At 42.7% G+C, this 22,187-nt stretch overlaps 1 protein-coding gene across 1 annotated transcript in view; it reads left to right on the top strand.

Annotated features, from left to right (window-relative positions):
- ahrrb (aryl-hydrocarbon receptor repressor b) overlaps nucleotides 1–21,973 on the top strand; it is a 46,113-nt gene extending 24,140 nt beyond the window's left edge. Inside the window, exons 3-8 of the mRNA XM_078287581.1 lie at nucleotides 5,242–5,384; nucleotides 6,168–6,257; nucleotides 12,055–12,220; nucleotides 16,406–16,527; nucleotides 19,056–19,255; nucleotides 20,836–21,973. Of these exons, the coding sequence (XP_078143707.1) occupies nucleotides 5,242–5,384; nucleotides 6,168–6,257; nucleotides 12,055–12,220; nucleotides 16,406–16,527; nucleotides 19,056–19,255; nucleotides 20,836–21,973 (1,859 nt within the window). The remainder of the gene's footprint in view (nucleotides 1–5,241; nucleotides 5,385–6,167; nucleotides 6,258–12,054; nucleotides 12,221–16,405; nucleotides 16,528–19,055; nucleotides 19,256–20,835) is intronic.
- Nucleotides 21,974–22,187: the final 214 nt, after the last annotated feature.

The following is a 22,187-nucleotide window of genomic DNA, read 5'->3' as shown; positions in this document are numbered from 1 at the left end:
ATTGGTATGAGCATTAAATCTTTCTCTATGGTGCTGTTTTTTGAGTGTGCAGTATTTTATCCTTTTCTGTAGTTATTTGAATGATGAATGGAGCTGAAATTACTGTTAAATTGCTTACACCTGTTAATTCCTTTCAGCTCCCCAGAAGTGCAGAAGGCATAGGGCCTTGCATTGGTACCTGCATTAGGAAGAGAGAGGGTGAATTAGAGAGCAGAAATTAACAGTGGGTTTGGATCTAGCTTTCACAAAGCTGCATGTACCTATCACTCAATGACAACCTGCCTGCCTGAAATTCATTGACAATATGAGGCAGCATATGTTTAAAATAGCAAGCCTTTAGCCTAGGCACAATCGCAGCACAGAAATTTGCATCATATGCAACACTGATCAAGGCTTGCTGGGATGGGGTCCAGATGAGCAGCTTCGATGCTCTCAGCCCTGTGCAGAACATGCCCAGCTGCACCTGCATGTAATAGCCACGTGGCCCGTGTGGTTGGAGTTGAAATGCCCCCTCCACCATCTTCACATCTGAGGTCTTGCTACTGAAGAGGTCTTCCAGAGACTCAAAGGATTTTCCCAAGACTGGACACTTGATCTCTAACAGTTCCTCGGTGTTCAACACTCCATCAGGGCTTGCCGACAGCCATGGCTCTTCTACGCTGACCACAGTGCCTCTGTGACTGACAGAGTAGCCACAGCCTTCGAGCCACTGGGAAGCTACCAGCTCACTCTCCTTCCCATAGCGTGTAGCTGCATTCCCATGGAACCTTGGGTAGAGATGCTCCTGCAGGAACTTCTCAGGACTGGCTCTGACTGGAACCCTCTTGGCTGAGCTAGCAGTGATCCGAATTTTACGAGCATCATACCACATGTGTGAGGCACTCTGCTCTTTGGTGATCTGCTCCAGTGTTGCAGACTTGGTCAGGTCAAGTGCAATGAAGGTACTGTAAAATAACAGACACTTCTGGCAGGTGGTGGGAACATCATGCTCACCATGTGGAAGGGAATCTGGCTGGGATGGCTCTTCTCTTGGCTGAGCGTTGCAACATTTGTAGAGCAGGCTTCCTAAAGGCAGCTTCAGGTGGCTCAGGCTCTCCCTCAACTTCTCATGTGAATGAAATGCAGGGGTGGGAGGCAGGGGTGGACATTGTGGCCTTACATCTGGGTGCTGAAATTGGTCAGTGGCTCTGTGGTGTGCAAAGCTGATGTCCACTAACCGCTTTGGGGCAAGGTTCCTCTGGGTTCCAGCATTCCAGTAGCGTTGCTCATCAGTGCACGCTATACCAGTGAGTCCCTGGGACACAGCATTCTGGACCTGAGACAGAGAAAAAGACATTTATTTCAAGTAACAATGAAGTGGTTGGATCAATATACAGCAATATACAGCAATTCTAAATCTTTCAGATTCAAAGAGGCAGACATCTGAATATCCTAATAATAAACTTACTTATTGGTTCCAAGTGATATGATTAGACTTATACTTACTGTGACATCTCCAGCCTATTTCTGTATGGCTGGAGAAATGGACCCCAAACCTGTGCAACTGATTACTATCATTTAGAAATTGACAACTCAAGAGACATTACTGAATATTACAGATTATTCTGAATGAGTCCAAGAGCTGAAATGACAATTTTTTATCGTGTAAGATTTAGTAGCCAGGATACCTGACTACTAAATCTTAATAACTTTCTTAATAATTTTGTTGCAGGTGGAAAAAGAGTTTCATGAGGCACATCAGGTAAAAAAGGACTCCATGCACAAAGACTGCATTGCAATACATCACATTTAATAGTTGCTTGCTGAGTGTTCGGCTTCAGCTTAGTGAGCAACTACTACACATGGTGTATTGCAATGAAGTCTTTGTGCATGGAGTCCTTTTTTACCTGACATATCATGTTTTGACATAGAGAAGATTTGACTTAGCTCACTTACCTTGACTCCATATTACTTACCTTCTTCCTCTGCCAATATGAGATTTGACTGGAATACTTACAGATTCTCCATGATTCTCATTCTCGCAGTTCTGTGATACACAAATAGCATGTTAGCACTACCCACATTGCAAATTCAGTTTTATTCTATTGTTTTAATATGAACATGTTTTTTATACTAATGGTATAAATTGTAGATTATCACATTTTCAGTTTTGTGATAGGCTATTTGAATTGAAGTAGCTGCAAACAATATGCTCCATCACATGGGCCAATTGTCTTCCTGTAATATTCTATTTTCTGGTTAGACCAGACTAAAAAAAACAAAAACAGCTGATCATTTTTAACCTAATGTAGCCACATAATTGTTTATTATAGTAAGACTATCAACTAATGTGACTTGAGTTTTTACTTTAAAATAGGGTACATATGATCGACAACAGGATATGTTACTCATCATTGTAGACAAAAAAACATATCCTACTTTCTTACCTTCCACAAAACTGAAGCAGCGTGGCTGCAGGACTTCCCCAGACCAGCGATGCAAGAGCACCCTGCTGTCTCTACTGCTCCCAGGCTTGTCACCAGTACCCAGGCGGAGTGTACTGGACTGCAGGACTGGCTGGGCTGAACATCAGCCTTCAGAAATACCAGATCGCTTACTTGGTGGAGTAATACGCGGCCCACTTTACCACTGTGAAGGTACTGGTATGCTTCAGTGCTCTTGTAGTTCTTCATAGTGGCACCATCTACTCCAAGGGACAGCACGAAATAATTGAATATATCCCCGTAAGTTATTTCTGGCCATTTTCTCATGTCATCCTCCCAGTCGCTAATGTTGATCGTTGAAGGGTGCGGTACATTTACATCGTCCAACCGCCGCAGTGTAGAAGATGTATGCTCCCATGTGTTGACCACGTTATCCATGTCTGGTAATTTACCGCAAACCGACGTGTTTAAACTGTAAACAAAGTTTACTAGCCGCAAGCTACATCTGATTTTACCGATTCAAATCACTTCCTCATTCCGCCGGCGTTTGAAACGGAAGTCGGAACACAATGGCGGGGCTACATAAGGTGAATTGAATTAACAGATAGCAAGAAGAGCTGTTAGTGCAGGGCGACTGTGTTTACAGACCGGTAGAAACACTTTCCGTGATGATTTGTTATATCAGAGATATAATCAATGTTTGTAGCATTTCCAGGCCATTTTTTAAAAACATATTACTTTTGCCACTTCAGTGACCTAATTTCCCCACAGGGATCAATAGTTTAATCTTATCTCATATTAAATACGCTGCTCTGGGTCTGTCCATGTTGCATGTGAGTGGCTATTTGTTACAAACCCTGCCTTTTTTCATGTGAATGAGCTCATAGCTGGATAGGTAAATCCTGGGTTGACAGAGCCAGTTGATAACCAACTAGGTGAGACCACTTGTCTGGGATCACCAATGTTAGGTTTTGTGAAGCCAGCTAATGCAAAGATAGCCTGAAAATGTTGAACTCGCGTCGTGCAACAGGCCCACCACCAACCAACCAACCAACCAACCAACCACTCACAACCACAATCACAACCACAACAACGTTGACATTGTAAGCATTTTAAAAGTGAAACGTAGTGTCACAATTGGCAAAGTTATGATTATCATTGAAGTGAGTGCAGGTCGTTATATTATACTGAGCATTTTGAACGTTGAATGGAGTTCCTACTGTATACAGTGGTTGAGTTATTAATACAATAGTAGTGAAATTAAGCTGCTTGACTTCAATTTATTTTTTTAACTCATAAACTGTAAATATTTTCATTATGCATTAGCTCGGACATACTTGATCAGCATGTGATACACAGCAATTTGAAAGTTGAATGAATTTCTACTGTATACAGTGGCATCAATGATAGTGATTGATTGAATTTACTGCCATGTTTTTTTTTGTGTCTCTGTGTGTCTAGGCATGCCTATGTGAGTATGTGGATCTTTTTATGCATACCAATGTTAGTATGTATGTGTGTATGTGTCTGTGTGTTTGGCACTACTGTGTGCTTTCTATGAACCAGCCCGGTTTATCAGGACCGTAATCCTCAGCTGCTTCCCACCAATCAGGAACTGGCTGGGGAGCGTGACCGGAGAGGATTTTGTTGTCACGACTTTAAAAATCTGCATCTCTCCTACATCACTACGACTCCCAGCAGCCCTACAGCTACAGCACCATCGCGTGTTCAAGTGTGTGAGTGTGTGTGTGTGTGTGTGTGTGTGTGTGTGTGTGTGTGTGTGCACACAGCTACTGTAGGTTTTTCCATTTCTTAAAACCATGTGAGTGACATTAGAAGCAGACCATGAGTGGTTTCCTGGTAACCCATATGTAGTACACAGTAATCCAGCCTTATATTTGACTCGAGCTGAGGTGCGAATCATAGTGCAGCAGACAGATCAGTGGCTGACCATGTGGTTACACCAATTCCTCCCCCCACATCCACACACGCGCATGCATGTATGCACACATAGTTTTCCATGATGCAAATTCTCAGAATAGACTTTTCAAATTCTATGATTGTGTTACATTTTCGTCAACATTTCACAGTCATTAAAAAAAGTCTTTAAAAGTGAGAAAGGAGTGAAAAATAAGTTGTATCCCTCAACAAAAGTGGAAAAACATGCTTCTTATGCTCGTATGAGTGCAAATACAAGCACAAAGCTGAATATCAGGTTGTACAGTTCTGCCATCAGAGGCAGCACTATGCTGAGTCCTACTCATCTGAATTCTCTAGCTAAAGCATCAATTAATTACTTATTTTTCCAAATGTATCTAGAATTACATTACTGTGTTTTTTACAGTGACTTTCTGTGATTTTTACACATCAGATTACTGTAATCCTATTACATGTAATCTGTACCTACCCAACCCTGGTATAGCTACATTTGCTGGATCGGACCTGTGAATGGTAGTGGGGGGTTTCTCTGGCGTTCCCTCATCAATATTTAACGTGTTGTTGTTATGTTAGCCTTTTTAGGCTAATATGGCAAGGCAGGGCTCTGCATGCCATGCAGCACCACACACAGCAGCACAGATGCTGGAATACAGCCCAAAATGTTCAAGTAAATGTGTTTATTACCTGGGACTGCTCCACCTAGATAACATGATGCCAGTCTGCACTGATAGTCAATTATTTCAGTTCTCTCTCTTTCTCCTCCCCCATCCTCTCTTTTCTCTGCCTTTTTCTCTATTTTCTCGTCTTTCCTTCTCTACCTCTCTCTTTCTGTCCCATTGTTCTTCACTCTTTCTTTCCCCATCCGTTCTCCTTTATCTAGCTATCCAGGAGAAGTCCTGTAGGAAGGCCATCGCTGAGTCCGCAGCACCTCTGGAGGCAGTCCCCCCGCCGACCCACCTCGACCCACAGAAGCCCAGCCTGGCCCTGGACATCAGCTTGGCCGAGAGCAACCTGCTGCTGGAGGTGAGAAGCAGTGCTGGTGGGCAGGGGGGTTTGTCAGCAGGGAAAGTTGATCCCAGCTTTTGGGCGACTCTGGGTTCCTCTGCAACCACTCCCCTATACTGTTAGTGTAAATAAGTATTCTTCGTCATCTAGCTTGGTTAAATAAAAATGTTTTCTTAGGGCGCATTCACACCAAGCATGTTTAGATCGGTTCAGTCGAACTCCAGAGTGTGTCCTTTAGTTCAGTTTGTTTGGGCAGGTGAGAACGATACCATTCGAACTCTGGTTTGCACCAAATAGCTGCACCGAGACCGCCTGAAAAAAACAGTATTGGTCTGATTCCAAGCTGTGGTGGACTGTGGTGTGGTTTGTTACATGTGGGAACGTAATCAGACCAAGTACAGGAAACAACCCCAAAACATATGGTTTCATGAGTACATTGTTCGTTGATCCATATAGTTTTGTGGGTATAAGGATGGATATTGACATCTGATAGCCAGCAGTTGGAAAGCCTAGCTAAATAACTAAATGGACTGACACTCATATTCATTCATACATTTGTCTGTATAATATCACATGCTTGTGCATTGAATTCACATTTTACAACAGTTTGCCCTCTTCCCACAATCGGGGGACAAAACAGACAAAACCACCCCTAAGCAACACAGATATGAAACATTATGGAGGAAACATTTATTGTTATTATAATCAGTGTTGTAGAGGAAATCAGAGGGTTGGTAAACTGTTGAAATGAGTATATCTCTCTCTCTCCTCCTGCTTTTCCTTATGTTGCCTCTTTCCCAGGCTCTGACCGGCTTCACCCTAGTGGTCAGCAGTGATGGACTGATCTTCTACGCCTCCGCCACCATCATTGATTACCTAGGATTCCATCAGGTATCACCCAATCAAGACAGCTCGTCAATTAATCAATTAAGCAAAGGCATCTGGACAACAGCATGATTGTCCTGGCCTTGGATTGAGGTCGGAAAACTCCTATGACCCCAAGATTCACCATTCAGAGGACAAAAAGTCCTTTCTGTATAAAGTTTATTATAAGCCATGAAATTTAATAAATAATATTATTTAATTTAACCCAGTTTATATGGTGATGTAGTAAGTGCGAGGCCAAACCCTTTGGCTCATGAAAGCAAACACAACAAACACAAATCGAGATGTTTGACCTAACAGCAGAAAATAGACCATTGTGTAACGCACAGAATGTCCCGTGTGTATGTGTATATGCGTGCATGCATGCATGTGTGTGTGTTTTGTGCTTATGCAAGCGCTTGTGCGTAAATGTATGCTTGGTGCTTGTGTGTGTGTGTGTGTGTGTGTGTATGTCTGTTTTGTGCTTATGTTAGTGCTTGTGTGAGTGCATTGGTGTGTGCATGTTTTTTTTACAGTGCCATAATCATCATATTGTGAACATTTTTTGCTAGTTTGGATTGACATTGAACTTGGCCACCTCATGCAAGTTGCCATCCATCATATACTTTCTGGAATTGTTAGATTGTTATATGGATGAAGGTTCACTTCCGAAAAATTCAGCTCCTGGGATTATGTCCTAAATAAGCAGGCTGAGGCGTACACCATGTACTTGAAATGTAATGGGTTTGAATCTGGCTCACAGCCTTCGTGCGGTGTCATTCTTTGTTTTTATGTCTCCACTGTATGCTGTCTAATAGAGTGAAAAAGTTTAGCTACTTTTGGAGAGCATGATGAAGGCTGTCAAGGCAGCCAAAACATCAATTTATCAGTTGTTCTCCAAGAGTTAGCTGGACTTTATCATTCTTTTGGATATTTTTTTTGGTCTTTTCCCTTTGCATGTGTGAGGAGAGGAAAGCCATATTAAAACTACTGTACAAGTACATTGAACGTAATGAGAGGTTCTGAGCAAGAAAACATTCAAGACTCACTCTGATGCCTTATGCAAGGAAAAGATACAAAATGTCCAGACAGTTGGAGACAGATGTTCATAGACTCATCTCAGATATAATGATGTGTAAGAAGAGGTATAATGCTAACTGCACTGACAATAAATATTGTCAAAAACATTGGGCCTCATGCAAGAACCACTCGTACGCACAGATTCGTTCGTAAATCACTCGTACGAGCGATTTACGAGAACTTGCCGCATTCACCAATTTTCGCGTATTTAGAATTTTCTCTTGGGTACGAACAAAATTTACGAGTGGTCCAGACCTGTCGTACGAGTCACGTACAATCAACCTGCTGTTCTCCAAAGCAAAAAAAATAAAAAACTTTGTTGTTGACTAATGGATTGTATCTCTGTCACTTTGAAGGAATGTTGAGTTTGAATATATAAATGACACTGTAAAGTAATGTATAATCATGTTGAGATTAACCAGTACAGTGGTTACAGCAACAGGAAAAATAGCAAGGGAGCACTGTTGGCTTTTTCAAAAGAAGGTAGTGCGTAGCCTAATTTATTTTCCCAGAGCCGCATAAAATCTCATAAGTATCCATGCGGGTTACATAGTAGCCTATAAGTGCGCTCAATACAAAGACAAAACAAAAAACTCTAATAATTGTCAGGTTGTTTGACAAACATTCAGATGAGACAAAGGCAAGATTAGATTGTATTGGGGAAAATACATTATAGAGGGAGATAAATCTGATTTCTAGGCTATTTTACTCCAGTTGATAACGTTAATGTGGGTGCAAGTGAATCTAAACTTTAAAAAGAGAAATGGCTTTAGGTCTGACCAGGTTGAGGTGCAAGTCGCTGTCCAGGGCGACATCGCTGGACACCTGACAGCTATATCGCCAATTATGGCAGGTATAGGCCTATTCTTTCATCTGTCTGTAACGGAGAATTCCTCCTGGCCCTCCTGTTGCAGTCATGGGTCATCTTGCTTTTTGCATCTAATTTCATGTCAAGCCATTTCTTTTTTTTATTTCTGTGACGGTGCCCTAACGACAAATCACTATAGTCCTATAATATTCCTATAATACTCCGATATGGACTTAAGAGTGTCTGTGGTACTCAATAGTGAGTTTATAGTGACCTTATCATGGTATTTTTGTCTTCTGCAGTATCACTATAATATTCCTATAGGGAATTATAGCTTTGTTGGGATATTTATTTAGTATTCATCTAAAATGTATAGGAATACTATAGTTGTTTTTCGTAAGGGAACGCACAACAGACGACACTGCATTAACAGTTATTTTCTCCCATTCCTTGGCTTTAGCAGGACCTTTGGTTCCACTATTGAATTATATTAAATATTATATGCTTTGGTTGACTTATTTCTGGTAGTAGGACTTCAGTCTCTGAGCTGGTAGACTTCTTCTTAGTCTTCCTTGTCATTTTTATTAATGAAGCTTCCCGACATATGGGCCGGACGCCTAACCTTATATGGCATTATTGGGGCGTCAATTATGCAAATTTACAATTCTCATGAACGCGCGTTCATTTAGAACAGGTGCCATTCATCATGTTTACGCAGGTCATTTCCGACTGTTTTCTGAAGATACGAGCGTTTGGTGAATCTGACGTGGCACACTCGTATGAGTCCACCTCACGAAAAAAGTACGAGAAATTTACGATAAAAATACGAAAATGTTCTTGCATGAGGCCCATTCTGCTACATTACATCCATCATAAAGGATCAGCGATTGTGTGTGAAAGGGAGACTCTGTGTGCATGTCTGTGTGAGAGAGAGAAAGAGTGAGAGAGGACAGACACAGTGACACAGTCGGAGGGCAATGACCTTATTAACCCTCCTATCAGGGCCTACATTGTGTATTGGCCAGAATCGTTGACCTGAAGCATTAAACACATCAAACACACCAAGAGTGTCAGGACAAAATGATCAGAGCGAGAACAAAGGCGGTTTAGAGCCGAACAAGGAATGCTGAGGAGTGCTGGAAGTAGAAAAGGGAATGAGGAGGGAGAGATGGAGGGATGCCCCAAACACTGAAAGAGAGGGGAGTAAAAAGAAAGAGACATGGCGATGGAGAGAGGAGGTTAGGGGTTAGGAGGGGAGGGTAAAGCTTCAGTCAGATTACCAGACTGTTCACATTGAGGGCAGTTCAGACTAAATGATTGGTCTTGAGGAAATCCTTGCCTTGTCTAAAAGTTGTGTGAGAAGGGATCATACACTACCCAATTCTCTCAACGTCTTATGTCAAAATTCACAAATCTCACAAAAACATGACCAGTCAAAAACTGCTTAATACCACTGCTTGTGCAGGAGTATCAATACAAAACAACACAAACGTGAAATAGGCAATAGAGACTTCAAGGTCATGTGGAGCTGTACATACGCTCCAGTAAAACAAATAAATATAAAAGGTGTTTATTTTCCTAAATATGCAAAGTCATTAAAAAAACAAAAATTTTAATTTACCTATTCATCCAGGTGTTCTATTTTTTCTTGCTCCATGATACAGAAGCTTACATTTACATTATGTATGTATTTTGAAGAGACATTATTAGCAGAATAATGTTAATGAGGAATTTTGTATGAGACAATACATTTTTAAATTGCAATTGTGACTGATCCAGGCACAGTCCCATTTTATACTATTTTATATGAGACTTATTCCTCCAAATGAAATTGCATAGCAATTATCAAGATTGGAGCAAGTGGAGTTGGCAATCTGGCTGATATAAGCGCCTTCTTTTCCGGTTCATTTTCTTTTTCTTCCCCCTGTATCTAAACTCCCATTGGCTGTTGCCAGTGTCATACTCAGATTCTTTTCTTCCTAACTCCTATTTAGACCATTTAGTCCATTTTTATGTTTTGGGTCAAATTGAAGGTTTGTGGTGGTTGAGCAGGCTTTGTGACCTGATGGCCCGTGACACTCATTCACAACATGATGTATGATTTAAAAAATGCCACGGGTGTCAATCTAAATGCAAGGCATTCTTCTTAATTCATTTAACGTTTACTTTTTAAAAATATGCAGTTGCCATCTGGATCATGCATGCTTTGAGATAACTTTAGCTTTAACTTTGATGTCTGCACACAGAAAATCATTCAGCATTTGTTTTGACTCAAAGGGAGAGATTTTAACAACAGGGAGTGTGCAATGCTATTGAGACCGCTGGTATCACCCACATAATTGTAAACACATTTTGGAGACAGCCATCATCACAGGAGATGGGTCCTAATAATTAAATCACTCAAACCTCATTTCCCACATTTCTTTTGAATTGAAAAAGGTAAATGTAAAAATATTGGTTGTAAAGATGCTAGTAGAATGACAAACAGGAAGGAACGGTTTTAGTGAAGACTTGCGCTAAATACTGGTGTAATGTTTTGGACTATTTTGGAGTGCAGCAGTGGTTTGGATTCAGAACACTTGGATTATTCTGCATGTGCTTTTTGAATTAATATTATGGTAATTTTAGTTTTTACCTTTTTGGAACTCTAAAGAACCAGCTCCTGTTCACTCCAGTTCTTTTGGAGGACGCTGACATGTGTGTTATATGGACATACAACTTCACCAGTGTTTTGATGGACATTAGGATGAAAATTCATTTTTTGGTTGAACTATTCCCTTAAACTTCTCCATCTTTGTGTAATTAGTGTAATTCTCTACCTTTTCTTTCTCAGTTTCTCCCTCCCCCTCTCTATTTGCTTCTATTTCCTCTCTCTCTATGCTTTCTGTCTTTCTCTCTCGCCTTTGCGTGACTCCAGAGCTGCTTGCATGAGGACAGACATTCAACTCTGATGAAAAAGCTGGCAGCCCAGCCCACAATCCTAATTCCTCTGTTTTCTCCCCCCTCCCTTTTTTCCATCCCCAGCTCTTTACCATACCCCCCCCCCCCCCCCCCCCCCCCCCACACACACACACACACACACACACCCCACCCTTCCCATAAAATAGCAGCCACTAAAATATTCACCCTCCCAATAATATCCATGTCTCCTGGCACGCAAGGCTTTGAACACTGTCACTGTGAAAAGATCTGCTTGATTTACAACACGGTGCTACGCCATGCATTCTGTAGTCAATGGGGGATGGAGAAAGGTATAGGTTTGTTCCTAAAGATTGTTGTGTGCTCTTGATGAAAGTGTAATGAATAAAGAGGCAGTGGTTTATAGTGCAATGCTGTCCCCACAGTTTAGTCTTCCAGTTGTCTCACACAAGATCATCACAGCTTATTTGCTAAAATGTGAGTGTATTTCTTTAAAGATGCTATATGTATCATCTATAAATCATTATCACATTAATTTTGAGACCCAGTATAATCACTGTAAACAAATGAGACCACTATCAAGACAACTGGCAGCCTCTGCTGGCCTCTACACTGCACAAAATCTGCTCTATCTGCTCTCTCCTCACAAAGGGAGATTGCTTTATGGCACAAAACAGTAAGAGGGCGCTGTTCCTCCAGTGCAAACCAGCTTTCAGAGTTTCTGGCAATGGCAGATGGTGGAACAAGTGAAAGGCCGATGGAACAATCACTAGCACTAACAATACCACTGGCCTGAGATAGAAGCTATCAAAGCTATCGATTGTCACCACCATGGTCTCATTTCTTTACAGTAATTATACCAAGGTATCACAATTAATTTGATAGTGATGTATTGATGGCTGGAAATGCTACACAGAGCACTTTTAAGATTTCAGACAGCGACAATAGTAAACCTTCTGTCACTCACTCTCTCCCACCCACCATTTTGTTCTGCCTTTCTCACCCTTGGTCTCCCAGACGGATGTGATGCACCAGAATGTTTTTGACTACATCCATGTTGAGGAGCGTCAGGAGTTCAGGCGACAGCTCCACTGGTCCATGTGTCCTCCCCCAGTCCAGACCAGTAGTTCCCAGCAGCAATCTGGAGCGTCCAACCCGGACAGCAGCGCTCCAACCACAACAGGTTACACACTACATTGTTGTAGTATTACAAGACTTTAAAGGGATATGACATCACATGAGTAAAATGCAGACTTTCCTCTTAAACAATAAAAGTTTTAGTTTTGACATAAATTGCCGCATTGTGCTCATGTGTATCACATACTGTATATCAGTCAAACCCTAATAACCAATTACTATTTCATCAAATTCCTGTCCTTCAGCGGGAGAAAGATATTTCAAAGGTATGTCAGGTATGATTAGCTTAGTTGTTAGCCTATATGCACGGTGCTTTGCATCGTTATTTACGAATGTGTTGCGGTAAATGCAGTTTCCATTGCCCTCTAGTGTTCAGAAAAATTTTTTTATTGCAGCTTTAACCAAGACTACCAATACAACATTTGATTGCTCCCCCATCTGATGTGGCCTCTAACGGTCTATGAGGTTCCTATAACCAAAGTCAAGAAGCTGGAGAGAACAGTCAGTTCATACATCAAGAAATGACTTGGATTCCCGCGTTGCCTCAGCAATATCGGTTGGTATGGTAACGGTGCGCTGGAGCTGACCGTCTCTGGCATTACCGAGGAGTACAAAGGTAAGGTAGGTAGGTGCGCCAAGGTAAGGCTGGACATGACCCTGACTGAATCCCAAGACTCCACAATACGAGCAGCTGCTCTCAGGATGGCTACAGGGAGGAAGTGGGCCCCGTCTGCTCTCAGGCATGGAGACATAGTAGGTCAGGTGCAGCATGGAAGAGCCAGTTTTGGTCTCAGAACAAGCAGACCTACATGACACAAAGCAACATCTGGCCACATTAGAAAGCTCATGGTAAAAGAGGTGCGACAGCAGGAGGAAGCAGAACGATGCCCAAAGGTGCCTCACAGGCTAAGCAGGGCCAATGGACGAGATGGGAAAACCTGGAGCATTGGAAACTCACCTGGAGGGATCTTTGGGAGATGGAAGGAAGCAGACTTAGCTTCATCGTCAGAGCCACCTATGGTGTTCTTCCCACTCCTAAGAACCTTCATGTCCCCTCTGCCAAACACCAGCAACATTAAAGGAATAGTTCACCCAAAAATGAAAATTCAGTCATTATCTACTCACCCCCATGCCAGCTGAAACTCGGGTAAAGTTTGTTAGTCCATACATCAGGCCCTGAGCTCCACAGCGGAACGGCGTAGAAGCCTTCTCCAAAACAACTGAAGTTGCTGGGGACCTGACTTGACCTGACTTCACGGTGAAAACAAATAACAGAAAATAACCATAAAATGGCTCCATGCAGCTCGGCCAGCATAATGCAAGTCTCCGGAAGCCAAGCGATCCCAAAGTGACTTGAAAAGACTGACATTTACACCATTATTTAGCTGAAGTCGCCACTCTAGCTGTTGAAAAGCTCACGTTTGCGCGCACCCAAGATAAGACAACGAGGAGAACTACATGTGTAACTCTTCCTTGAATTACCAGAAACAAGACTTCAGTTGTTTTGGAGAAGGCTTCTACGCCGTTCCGCTGTGGAGCTCAGGGCCTGATGTATGAACTAACAAACTTCACCCGAGTTTCAGCTGGCATGGGGGTAAGTAGATAATGAGTAGACTGAATTTAGATTTTTGGGTGAACCATTCCTTTAAGGCACATCCTCACCGGCTGCAGAACACATCTCACCCAAGGGCATTATACTTGGAGGCACAACCAAGTCCTCGGGCAACTGACGTTTATTCTGGAAGGAAGGAGGAATGCCATCAACGCCCTCTCTCCCCCTTCTTCTGGCTTATCATACAGCACAGCCTTTGTACCAGCAGGACAACTCCGAAGGAACCCATCTGTAAGAAGGGAATCAAGCCTACTGGATACAGCCCGAGATTGGAAAATGCAGGTCGATCTAGACCAGGAGCTCACCTTTCCACCAGAGATCATCATAACCAATCTCAGGCTGGATCTTGTGGTCCACCTCACAGAAGTCCATGTACATCTTGGAGCTAACTGTGCCATGGGAGGCTGCAGTTGGTGAAGTGTACGGACGCAAGAAGCTGAAGTATTCAGAGCTAGCAGCCGAAGCAGTACAACGGGGCTGGAGAACTCAGGTGCTCCCTGTGGAGGTTGGCTGCAGAGGCTTTGTAGCCACATCAACCACCAGGCTGTTGAAAGGGATGGGAGTCCGGGGACAGGGCCTCCGACAAGCCGTCAAATCGCTGTCCGAGGCTGCCGAGCGAGGCAGCAATTGGATCTAATGGAAAAGAAAGGATACCTACTGGACTGCAAGATGACCACCAGCCAGCAGGAGGGGTAAAAGCAGAAGGGGGTGCACCTGGGACACCAGACCCACTAAAGACTCGGGCAAGAGCTGATTACTGTTAGAGGGATTGTAATATCAAGTCCTTTGAGCTCAAGTGAATTGAATATGTAATACATGTGAGCAAATGAGTCTGGTGGACTTTGGCCAACCTGGGAACTCTTGCGTGGCAAACCTATGCTTTACCAACCAAGCTAAACTCAAAGTGATGAAGCAAGCAGGCTCATAGAGTCTTTATAGCTGTGTCCCACAATGGCACGTGCATTAAAGTTTTTTTTTATTTTTGGGTCGGACCGACAGAATAACTTATACTAGGGTTGGGGTCAATTCATGACTGAACTCATCGATTCCAATTCAACTGAGGAACTGGAATTGGAATTGAAATTTGAAAAAACCTAAAGGAAACAGAATTGGAATTTAATTAGATTTTGAGGAAGTTTAATTCAGTGAAATGCGACATTTTTTTTTTTTTTGCTTTTTTTCCCCCACATATCTGAGATTACGTGCAGTGTTATATATTATGAATACTGAATATCATAAAATGTTAGTTATCTTTTTTTATTTGCTTGGAGGCGGCGCAGCAGACAAAAAAACGCTAGATTTTGACTAAACTTGGGGGCATGTTGCGTCTCACTACTCTGTTTCACCATTTTCAAACACAAATTGGCCCAAGGGGGGAGCTACTATTACAGGTCAAAACAAGCAGACACATTGGTTCCTGATTGGCCCAGACAGAGACTGCATCATTCGTGGGGGACAACATGTTTACTACTGCCTTGTTTCATATTTTTATACTGATTCTACTGTGCTCTTGTGAACTCCCACCACTTTAGAAATTGTTTTATACGCTTCCCGAGATCTCCTCACAATTCTGCTCTGATGTGCATTGTCATCTGTGGGATCTTCTGTGTCTGCTTCTGAATCATGTCCAATCAATTGAATTGGCCTCCAGTCAAGTTGCAGAGATAGCTTCAAGGGCATTCAAAGGAATTTGGATTTCGTGTCGTTTGCGTTTCCGTCCAACACTAGTATTTCCATGCTGTTTTCTAAAAGTTTCCCGTCCACACTAATACGCAAAAAATATAGGAAAACGGTGAAATCTACCCTATTGGGCATGCGCAAGCCTCCGACCCATGACGTTTATGTTGTTACCACCATGGTTACCACTGTTTACGGAAGTGTTGTCATGGCTGCAGTAGCAGCCATGACAACTTAAGCGCCAACAAGATGTCAAAATCACGACAAAAGACAGGCAAAAGCGAGCCGACGAACAGACGACGAAGTTGAGCTGCTTTTGAAAGTAACGACCGACTACAAGACGCCAAAGCCACAGAGAATATAGACTGGGAGTCTTTTGGGAGTGTGACTACCGCCTGAGATCACATGACAATCCCACGTCAGCGTTTTTGAAAAGCTCCATTTTCGCCGTCCACACTACAACACGAAGCCAGCTTTTTCAAATGTATCCACTTTGGAGAGCTTTTTCAGAAAGCTCCATTTTTAGTGGTTGAAAACGCCGTCTTAGTGTGGATGGAAGGCCAAAGCGGAGAAATAAAGATATGTTTTCAAATTTACCTCGCTTAGTGTGGACAAGGCATCAATTTGGAGTACCAGAGGGGTTGAATAGGGCTACTTAATGAATAAAAAATTTCAGCTTTTCACCATTTTTAAATCCACTTTGACATTATGCATAGATCAGTGAAAAAAAATCCAAATTTTATCCATTTTGTGTTGAGGCTGTAACACCACAAAATGTGGAAAAAGTCAAAGGGGTTAAATACTTTCTGAAGACACTGTATGTGTGTAGACTGTTGATCATGCGTGTGTGCATGTTTGCATCTTTGTCTATATATAAGCTATATGTGTGAATATAACTTCTGAGCACTTGTGTGTGTGTGTGTGTGTGCGTGTGTGTTACAGGTGAGGACTATGTAGTTGGCGGTCTGTTCAGTTATGAGAACTCGGACGAGTTGGCTCCATTCTTCAGCCGCTGCTTCATCGCCAGGGTCCGCTGCCTCCTGGACAGCACCTCCGGATTCCTGGTCTGTGTGTGTGTTTGAGTGTGTGTGTGTGTATGTGTGTGTGTGTGTGTGTGTTTGTGTGTGTGTACAATCACTACACTGGCTCCCAGTCAGCCCCAGAATCCATTTTATCTTTAAGATCACCTGGCGCTGGCCTTTTAACCCTCCCTATAGCCAGAACCAAACAGGCTGAGCAGGCAGCGTTTAGCATTTGGAACAGAAACAAAACTCCAGATGGTTTTAAGGGAAAATATAAAGACATACCATTTTACTGCTACATTTCACTAAATTCTTTTAACCATACTTTCACTCTCACTTTCTTGTATACCGTTTACACTCACACTTTTTATACTTATATACTTTCAACTGTTTTTATTCGTCTTTGATGTTTTTCAATCATGTTTATAAAGCACTTTGAGTTGCATCATTGTATGAAATGAAGCATTTCTGGGCCCATTTTGTAGTTTGGTGCTGTATTTTTCTTATTCCCACAGATAACTGGGTAAACACACAACGTGACATCATGTTGAATTTTTTACATACAGCTACAATGGAGTTTGATAGCAGAAAATGTTCCAGCTATCTGATACATCTTTGGTAAATGGCAGGTTTTGGCATCAGCCCCTCAGAATCAAAGAGCAAGGGCTTCTTTCTAGAACCACCATTTTTTTTACCAATGTTCAACAATCATATAGGGAGAAATCCATTGTAGAAGAGGAAAAGATACCAATTTTTCCACTGACAGTAGCCTCAATACATGCAGTGCAGCCACGTTTTGTTAGCCTGGTAAGACGATCCTGATCACATGACCTCACATTCTGTTTCGCTCCACGGATCAGTCTGGACTTCTAGCCGCCCACATCGATTTCAGTGGGCGGGAGTACTTGCCTTGACAGACAAACTCCTTCAGCCAATCAGCGAATCCAAATTCAAATCCACTCGGAAGAACGGCGAAATGTCTTTTCCGCCGAGAAACTCCGCTAGTGCATACTCTTGTTCTTGTTTAATTGTTGTTATTGAGTCTATTTCTGCAATAACTGCACTTACGGCTGTGTTTACTCTACTAACGTTAACGTTACCGCTCGTTGCTTCGGGAGACGCCATTACTGTTTTGCCAGCGGCGGCCTGTATTTCACGTCATCAACTACAACGCAGTCCCTGATTGGCCCGGTTACGTCATCAACTACGACGCAGTCCCTGATTGGCCCGGTTACATTGTAATTTCAAGAAATCGATGTGGGCGGCTGGAAGTCCAGACTGATCCGTGGAGCGAAACAGAATGTGAGGTCACGTGATCAGGATGGTCTTACCAGGCTAGCGTTTTGTCGCTTTTTCTTGACCGGAAAAACTCTCTTGCTCTTGCTCTTGCTATGCTATCGCTATTACTCTCTCCACCTGCACGTATAACACACAGCTGAATGCAACAAGTTCATGCCTGTTCTCCGGTCAGAGGCATTCTTTACAAATAAGATGGTGTATTGCTTCAAACACAATCTGTATCAAATAATTATTTTATATTTTATTATTATTATTTTAGTCATTTTTGTAATTTAAAGGTCCCATATTTTACTTTTTTTTTTGCAATTAACACAGTTCCCTGTGGTCTTTAAAAAATGTTTGAGAAGTGTGTAGCAAAAAAAAAAAAAAATTCTCAATGTCTCCATTGTAAAGAACAGGTTGTTTTGATGTGTGATTTCATGCAAATGAACAACTGCTGTGATTGCCCACCTCATCAAAGGGTTAGACTTTAGGCTCTGACAAGAAAAGCTAGAAAATGAGACTGTGAGTTTATGGAGTATTTTGCAACGGTTTCAAACGTGGCTCAGCCAATTAGAGCTGAGAACTGGAACTAACCGTTTTATAATACCATGCTCCTTGCTCCGTAGGGCCAGCGATGGCCACCCCACAGCCTCATAAAATGCATATCGTCAGTCCTGAGTGATGTCACTAGGGGCTCCAAATCAAAACGGCTTGTAGAATCACGTAATTTTTAATCTAGGAAACTATGGCAAAATGGGAGAAGTTTCAGATTTCACATTTTCTCAGCTACAAAATACGGAAGTGCAAAGGAAAACCGTTTTTTACAATATGGGGCCTTTAATGTGTTTTGCCTTTAATGTGTGTACAACATGCAGCTCAAACAACCGGATTCCACTTAAAGCTGCGCTATGTAATTTTTGCACGTTGGCAGCCCAAATAGCACTGAGAGGGCACTCTTTGAATATTGAGGACAATTACAGGATTGCCCAGAAATCCTGTAAGGTTTCCTGTGTGGAGCAGATTTCACACCAGTGACCATACCCATTACCAGAATTTAATTTGGACAAATATTGTGAATCTACAAGATCTCAATTAGTGGGAATGGGAAGCTCTTCCTTGTTGCAGCCCCACTTTCTGATTTAGGCTGATTAAGATGGATAGATTTTTACAGTAAAATATTGCCTAGTGCAGCTTTAAATGCTAACTGTAAGTTTATTTCTCTTGCCTAGAGCATGTAGTTTGGAGGTATAACTAATGTTAACTGTGCTTTCCTTCCTCCTCCCTCATAGAGCATGCAGTTCCAGGGCAGTCTGAAGTTCCTGCAGGGCCAGAAGAAGAAGACAGAGTTGGGAGTGTCACTGCCCCCCCAGCTGGCACTGTTCTGTGTGGCTATGCCCCTTATGATGCCCTCCATCACTGAGCTGAAGATGAAAGGAATGGCTGCCCGAGGCAAAACCAAGGGAGGTGCCGGCAACACATTGGAACGAAGGTGAATATTTGGGGAGAGTATACCGATGTACCAAACTTGTTACATTTTCAATAAATTAGGACAGTGGGATCACAGTTTACCCATCTCCTTTGTAGTGTTCTGATGTTGTGGTGTGTGTAAACATGCACCGGTTAATTTGAATATTTACCGACAGTGTGGTACATGTATACATAGATCGGTCAGTCTGTACATTTAGCGCCGATGTGGCAAATGTAGAAATAGTTCACCAAAAATTCCCACGTAACCCGGTTTATCTGCACATGCGGTTCATGTGCGGTTCACCATCCAATTGGTTTAGCCATCAGTTCATAAGCCTAGCATAGGCATAGCCCCGTCTTAAAAACTCTAAGAGGCAGTCATAATGTTGTGAATTAAGTTTTTAAAATCTGATTAAATACATTTTGTTTGCACTGTTGGTTTGGCATTATTTATGCAGTAATGTTAAATATTGGTTAATTACACACTTGATATTATAACGGGCTAAGCCGCGGCGGGTGCCGGATGACCCACTCCAACCTGACGGTTACTATATTTCCTCTTTCCATAAGTAATTAACCAATAGTTAACACTACTGCATAAATAATGCAAACCAAAATTAACATTGTAAATGGCAACGTGTGCCTGATTTTCTAGCCCGATTTGAATCTGAGCTAGTCGGGATTGGGGGGGGCATTCGGGCCTGAGAGTCGGTGCAGAGTAGCCTTTAGTGTAAACGGGCTGAAGATTGCTGTGACCGTTTGGCCCGACACGGCTTTGTCAAACATGTTTGAGTTTGTTGGGCCAAGTGTGGTCGGGCTCGTGCAGTGTGACTCACCAAAACTGAAATCTGAGTGACACTGGCAACAGCCAATGGGGGGTTAGATCCAGGGGGAAGAAAAAGAAAATGAACCGGAAGAGCAGTCACGTTCAACAGCAACAATGCCCCCTCATGTAGATTTAGTTGCTCCACTCTTGATAATTGCTATACAATTTAATGTGGAGGAAATGGTATGAAATGACAGTGTGCCTGGATCAGTCACTTAAGTATGCAATTACAAATTAAGTGAAAGAAGTCTTGTACAAAATTCCTCATCAGTGTTATTCTTATAATGGCGTCAATGACAGAGATTTTTTATGATCTTATGTCATAGAGGGGCACACACTTGATGAGGTAAAGCCAGATAAGGCATCGCCTGAGTTCTAGCACCATACATTCCATTCAATCTTGCGAAAACATGCGCTCCCATGCTACACAACACCGAAAACATGGAGGTGGACCACTTTTCTTTCTATACCTTGTCAAGGTTTGCCGAGATTTGAGTCAAAAAAATCAAACATGTTTGAAATAATGGTGATGGTCTTGATTGGGAGGCAAGAGATTGAAGTCCTGAACCCACACTACAAGATAATTTGTATGACAGCTCAAAACTAGCGCCAACTTGCTCTAATTTTGAAAATTGGTCATCATGGTAAAATAGTGGCTATTATAGTGCTAATACATATTTGTGTAAGATGTCCCCAGCATGAGGTGAAATATGATTGTCAGTACTATAATGACTGACCTCCGCCGAGTAAGATGATGTTTTTGTTGATTCCCATAGTGATAAGAAGCACCACCCCTCCCGAGGGTCATGTGACAGCAGCGACTTCCTGCTTCTAAACTGGAGCAGCTCCACCCCTTCGCGAGGAGAATCATATCACCATTACAGCCCCTGGACTCCGCTCTGCAAAGACCCCGCTCTGCGATACCGTAACGACGGCTTCTGTCCCCAGGATGAACCCCTCAACTTCTGCCTGTCCTCACTGGGAGGAACAGGAGGGCCCAAAGCTCCAGGCAGCTCTCCACAGCACCCCTACTCTTGGGACTCCCACAGAGGGCAGGCCAGCTTGGCTTGGAAGCACCCTGGAGGAGGGAGCTATATGACGGATAAACAGGGCAAGTACCCAACCTCTCACCAGGGAAAAGGTTTTCGAATGTCCCATAACAGTGCGTACAGACACGAGGGTGGCAAGCTGTATGGAGGGGTTCCCAGTGATATGGAGAGCTACTCTGAGAATGCAGGAGGAGAAGGAGGGATGAAGGAGGATGGTAGGTACATGTTTGGACTAGACTGCTACAACAGTGTGATGTTGCCTGAGACTGCCATCAAGACTGAACATGACTCCGACTCAGAGGACACAGGGGGGAGTCTGTACACTATTGGACACAATGGGGCGTGGGAGAAACATCGCTATAGCAGCTCCACATACCCTGAGCACCAACTCCAAGTAAAGACTGAGACAAACTTCTACAACCACTACACCACCTGCCAGAGAAGCAAAGGCAGCCTCAGTCCTTCTCCCATCAATGGACACCACAAGTACTTGTACTCTGCTGCTGTTAGCAGGCTGCCCAAATCCCTCTTCAACAACAAAGACCTAGGACAGTTCAGCCCTTATAGAGTAGCTGATCCTCTCTGTGGCAACCAGGGGGGGGACTGCCTGGACCATGTGTATGAGAATGTCAGCATGGACCACAAAGGCTACAACAACAGCAGAATGAACCACGAGGAGAAACTGGATTACGTGTTCAGAGGTCACAGCGTGGTCCAGTCAATAAAGAGGGAACCTTTGGACTCACCGCCATGGTCTGACAGCAGCAACCAGGACATCGGGCAGCTACAGAGAGACATACTGGTAACCAACTGTGGCATGAACACTTTGGTGCAGAAATCGAACCCTTACATCTACATGCAGTAATTTCATAAGAAATATTAATTTAAGGTACCTAGCTATGCCAGTATGTGTTGACAATGGCATTATCCACTTTTCACCACTGAAAGTATTGAGCGGATGCAGTGTAGCTGGAATTTAAGGTGCTACCTGTATCATTATTGTATCAAACAGTATATCGTTGTCAAATTAATTGTGATTAATTCTGCCAAAATGACAGCACTCCATAAATATCTGTTTC

The sequence above is a fragment of the Centroberyx gerrardi genome, chromosome 13 (assembly GCF_048128805.1).
Source record: "Centroberyx gerrardi isolate f3 chromosome 13, fCenGer3.hap1.cur.20231027, whole genome shotgun sequence".
Lineage (NCBI taxonomy): Eukaryota > Metazoa > Chordata > Actinopteri > Beryciformes > Berycidae > Centroberyx > Centroberyx gerrardi.
This window is presented reverse-complemented; position numbering and strand designations above follow the sequence as displayed.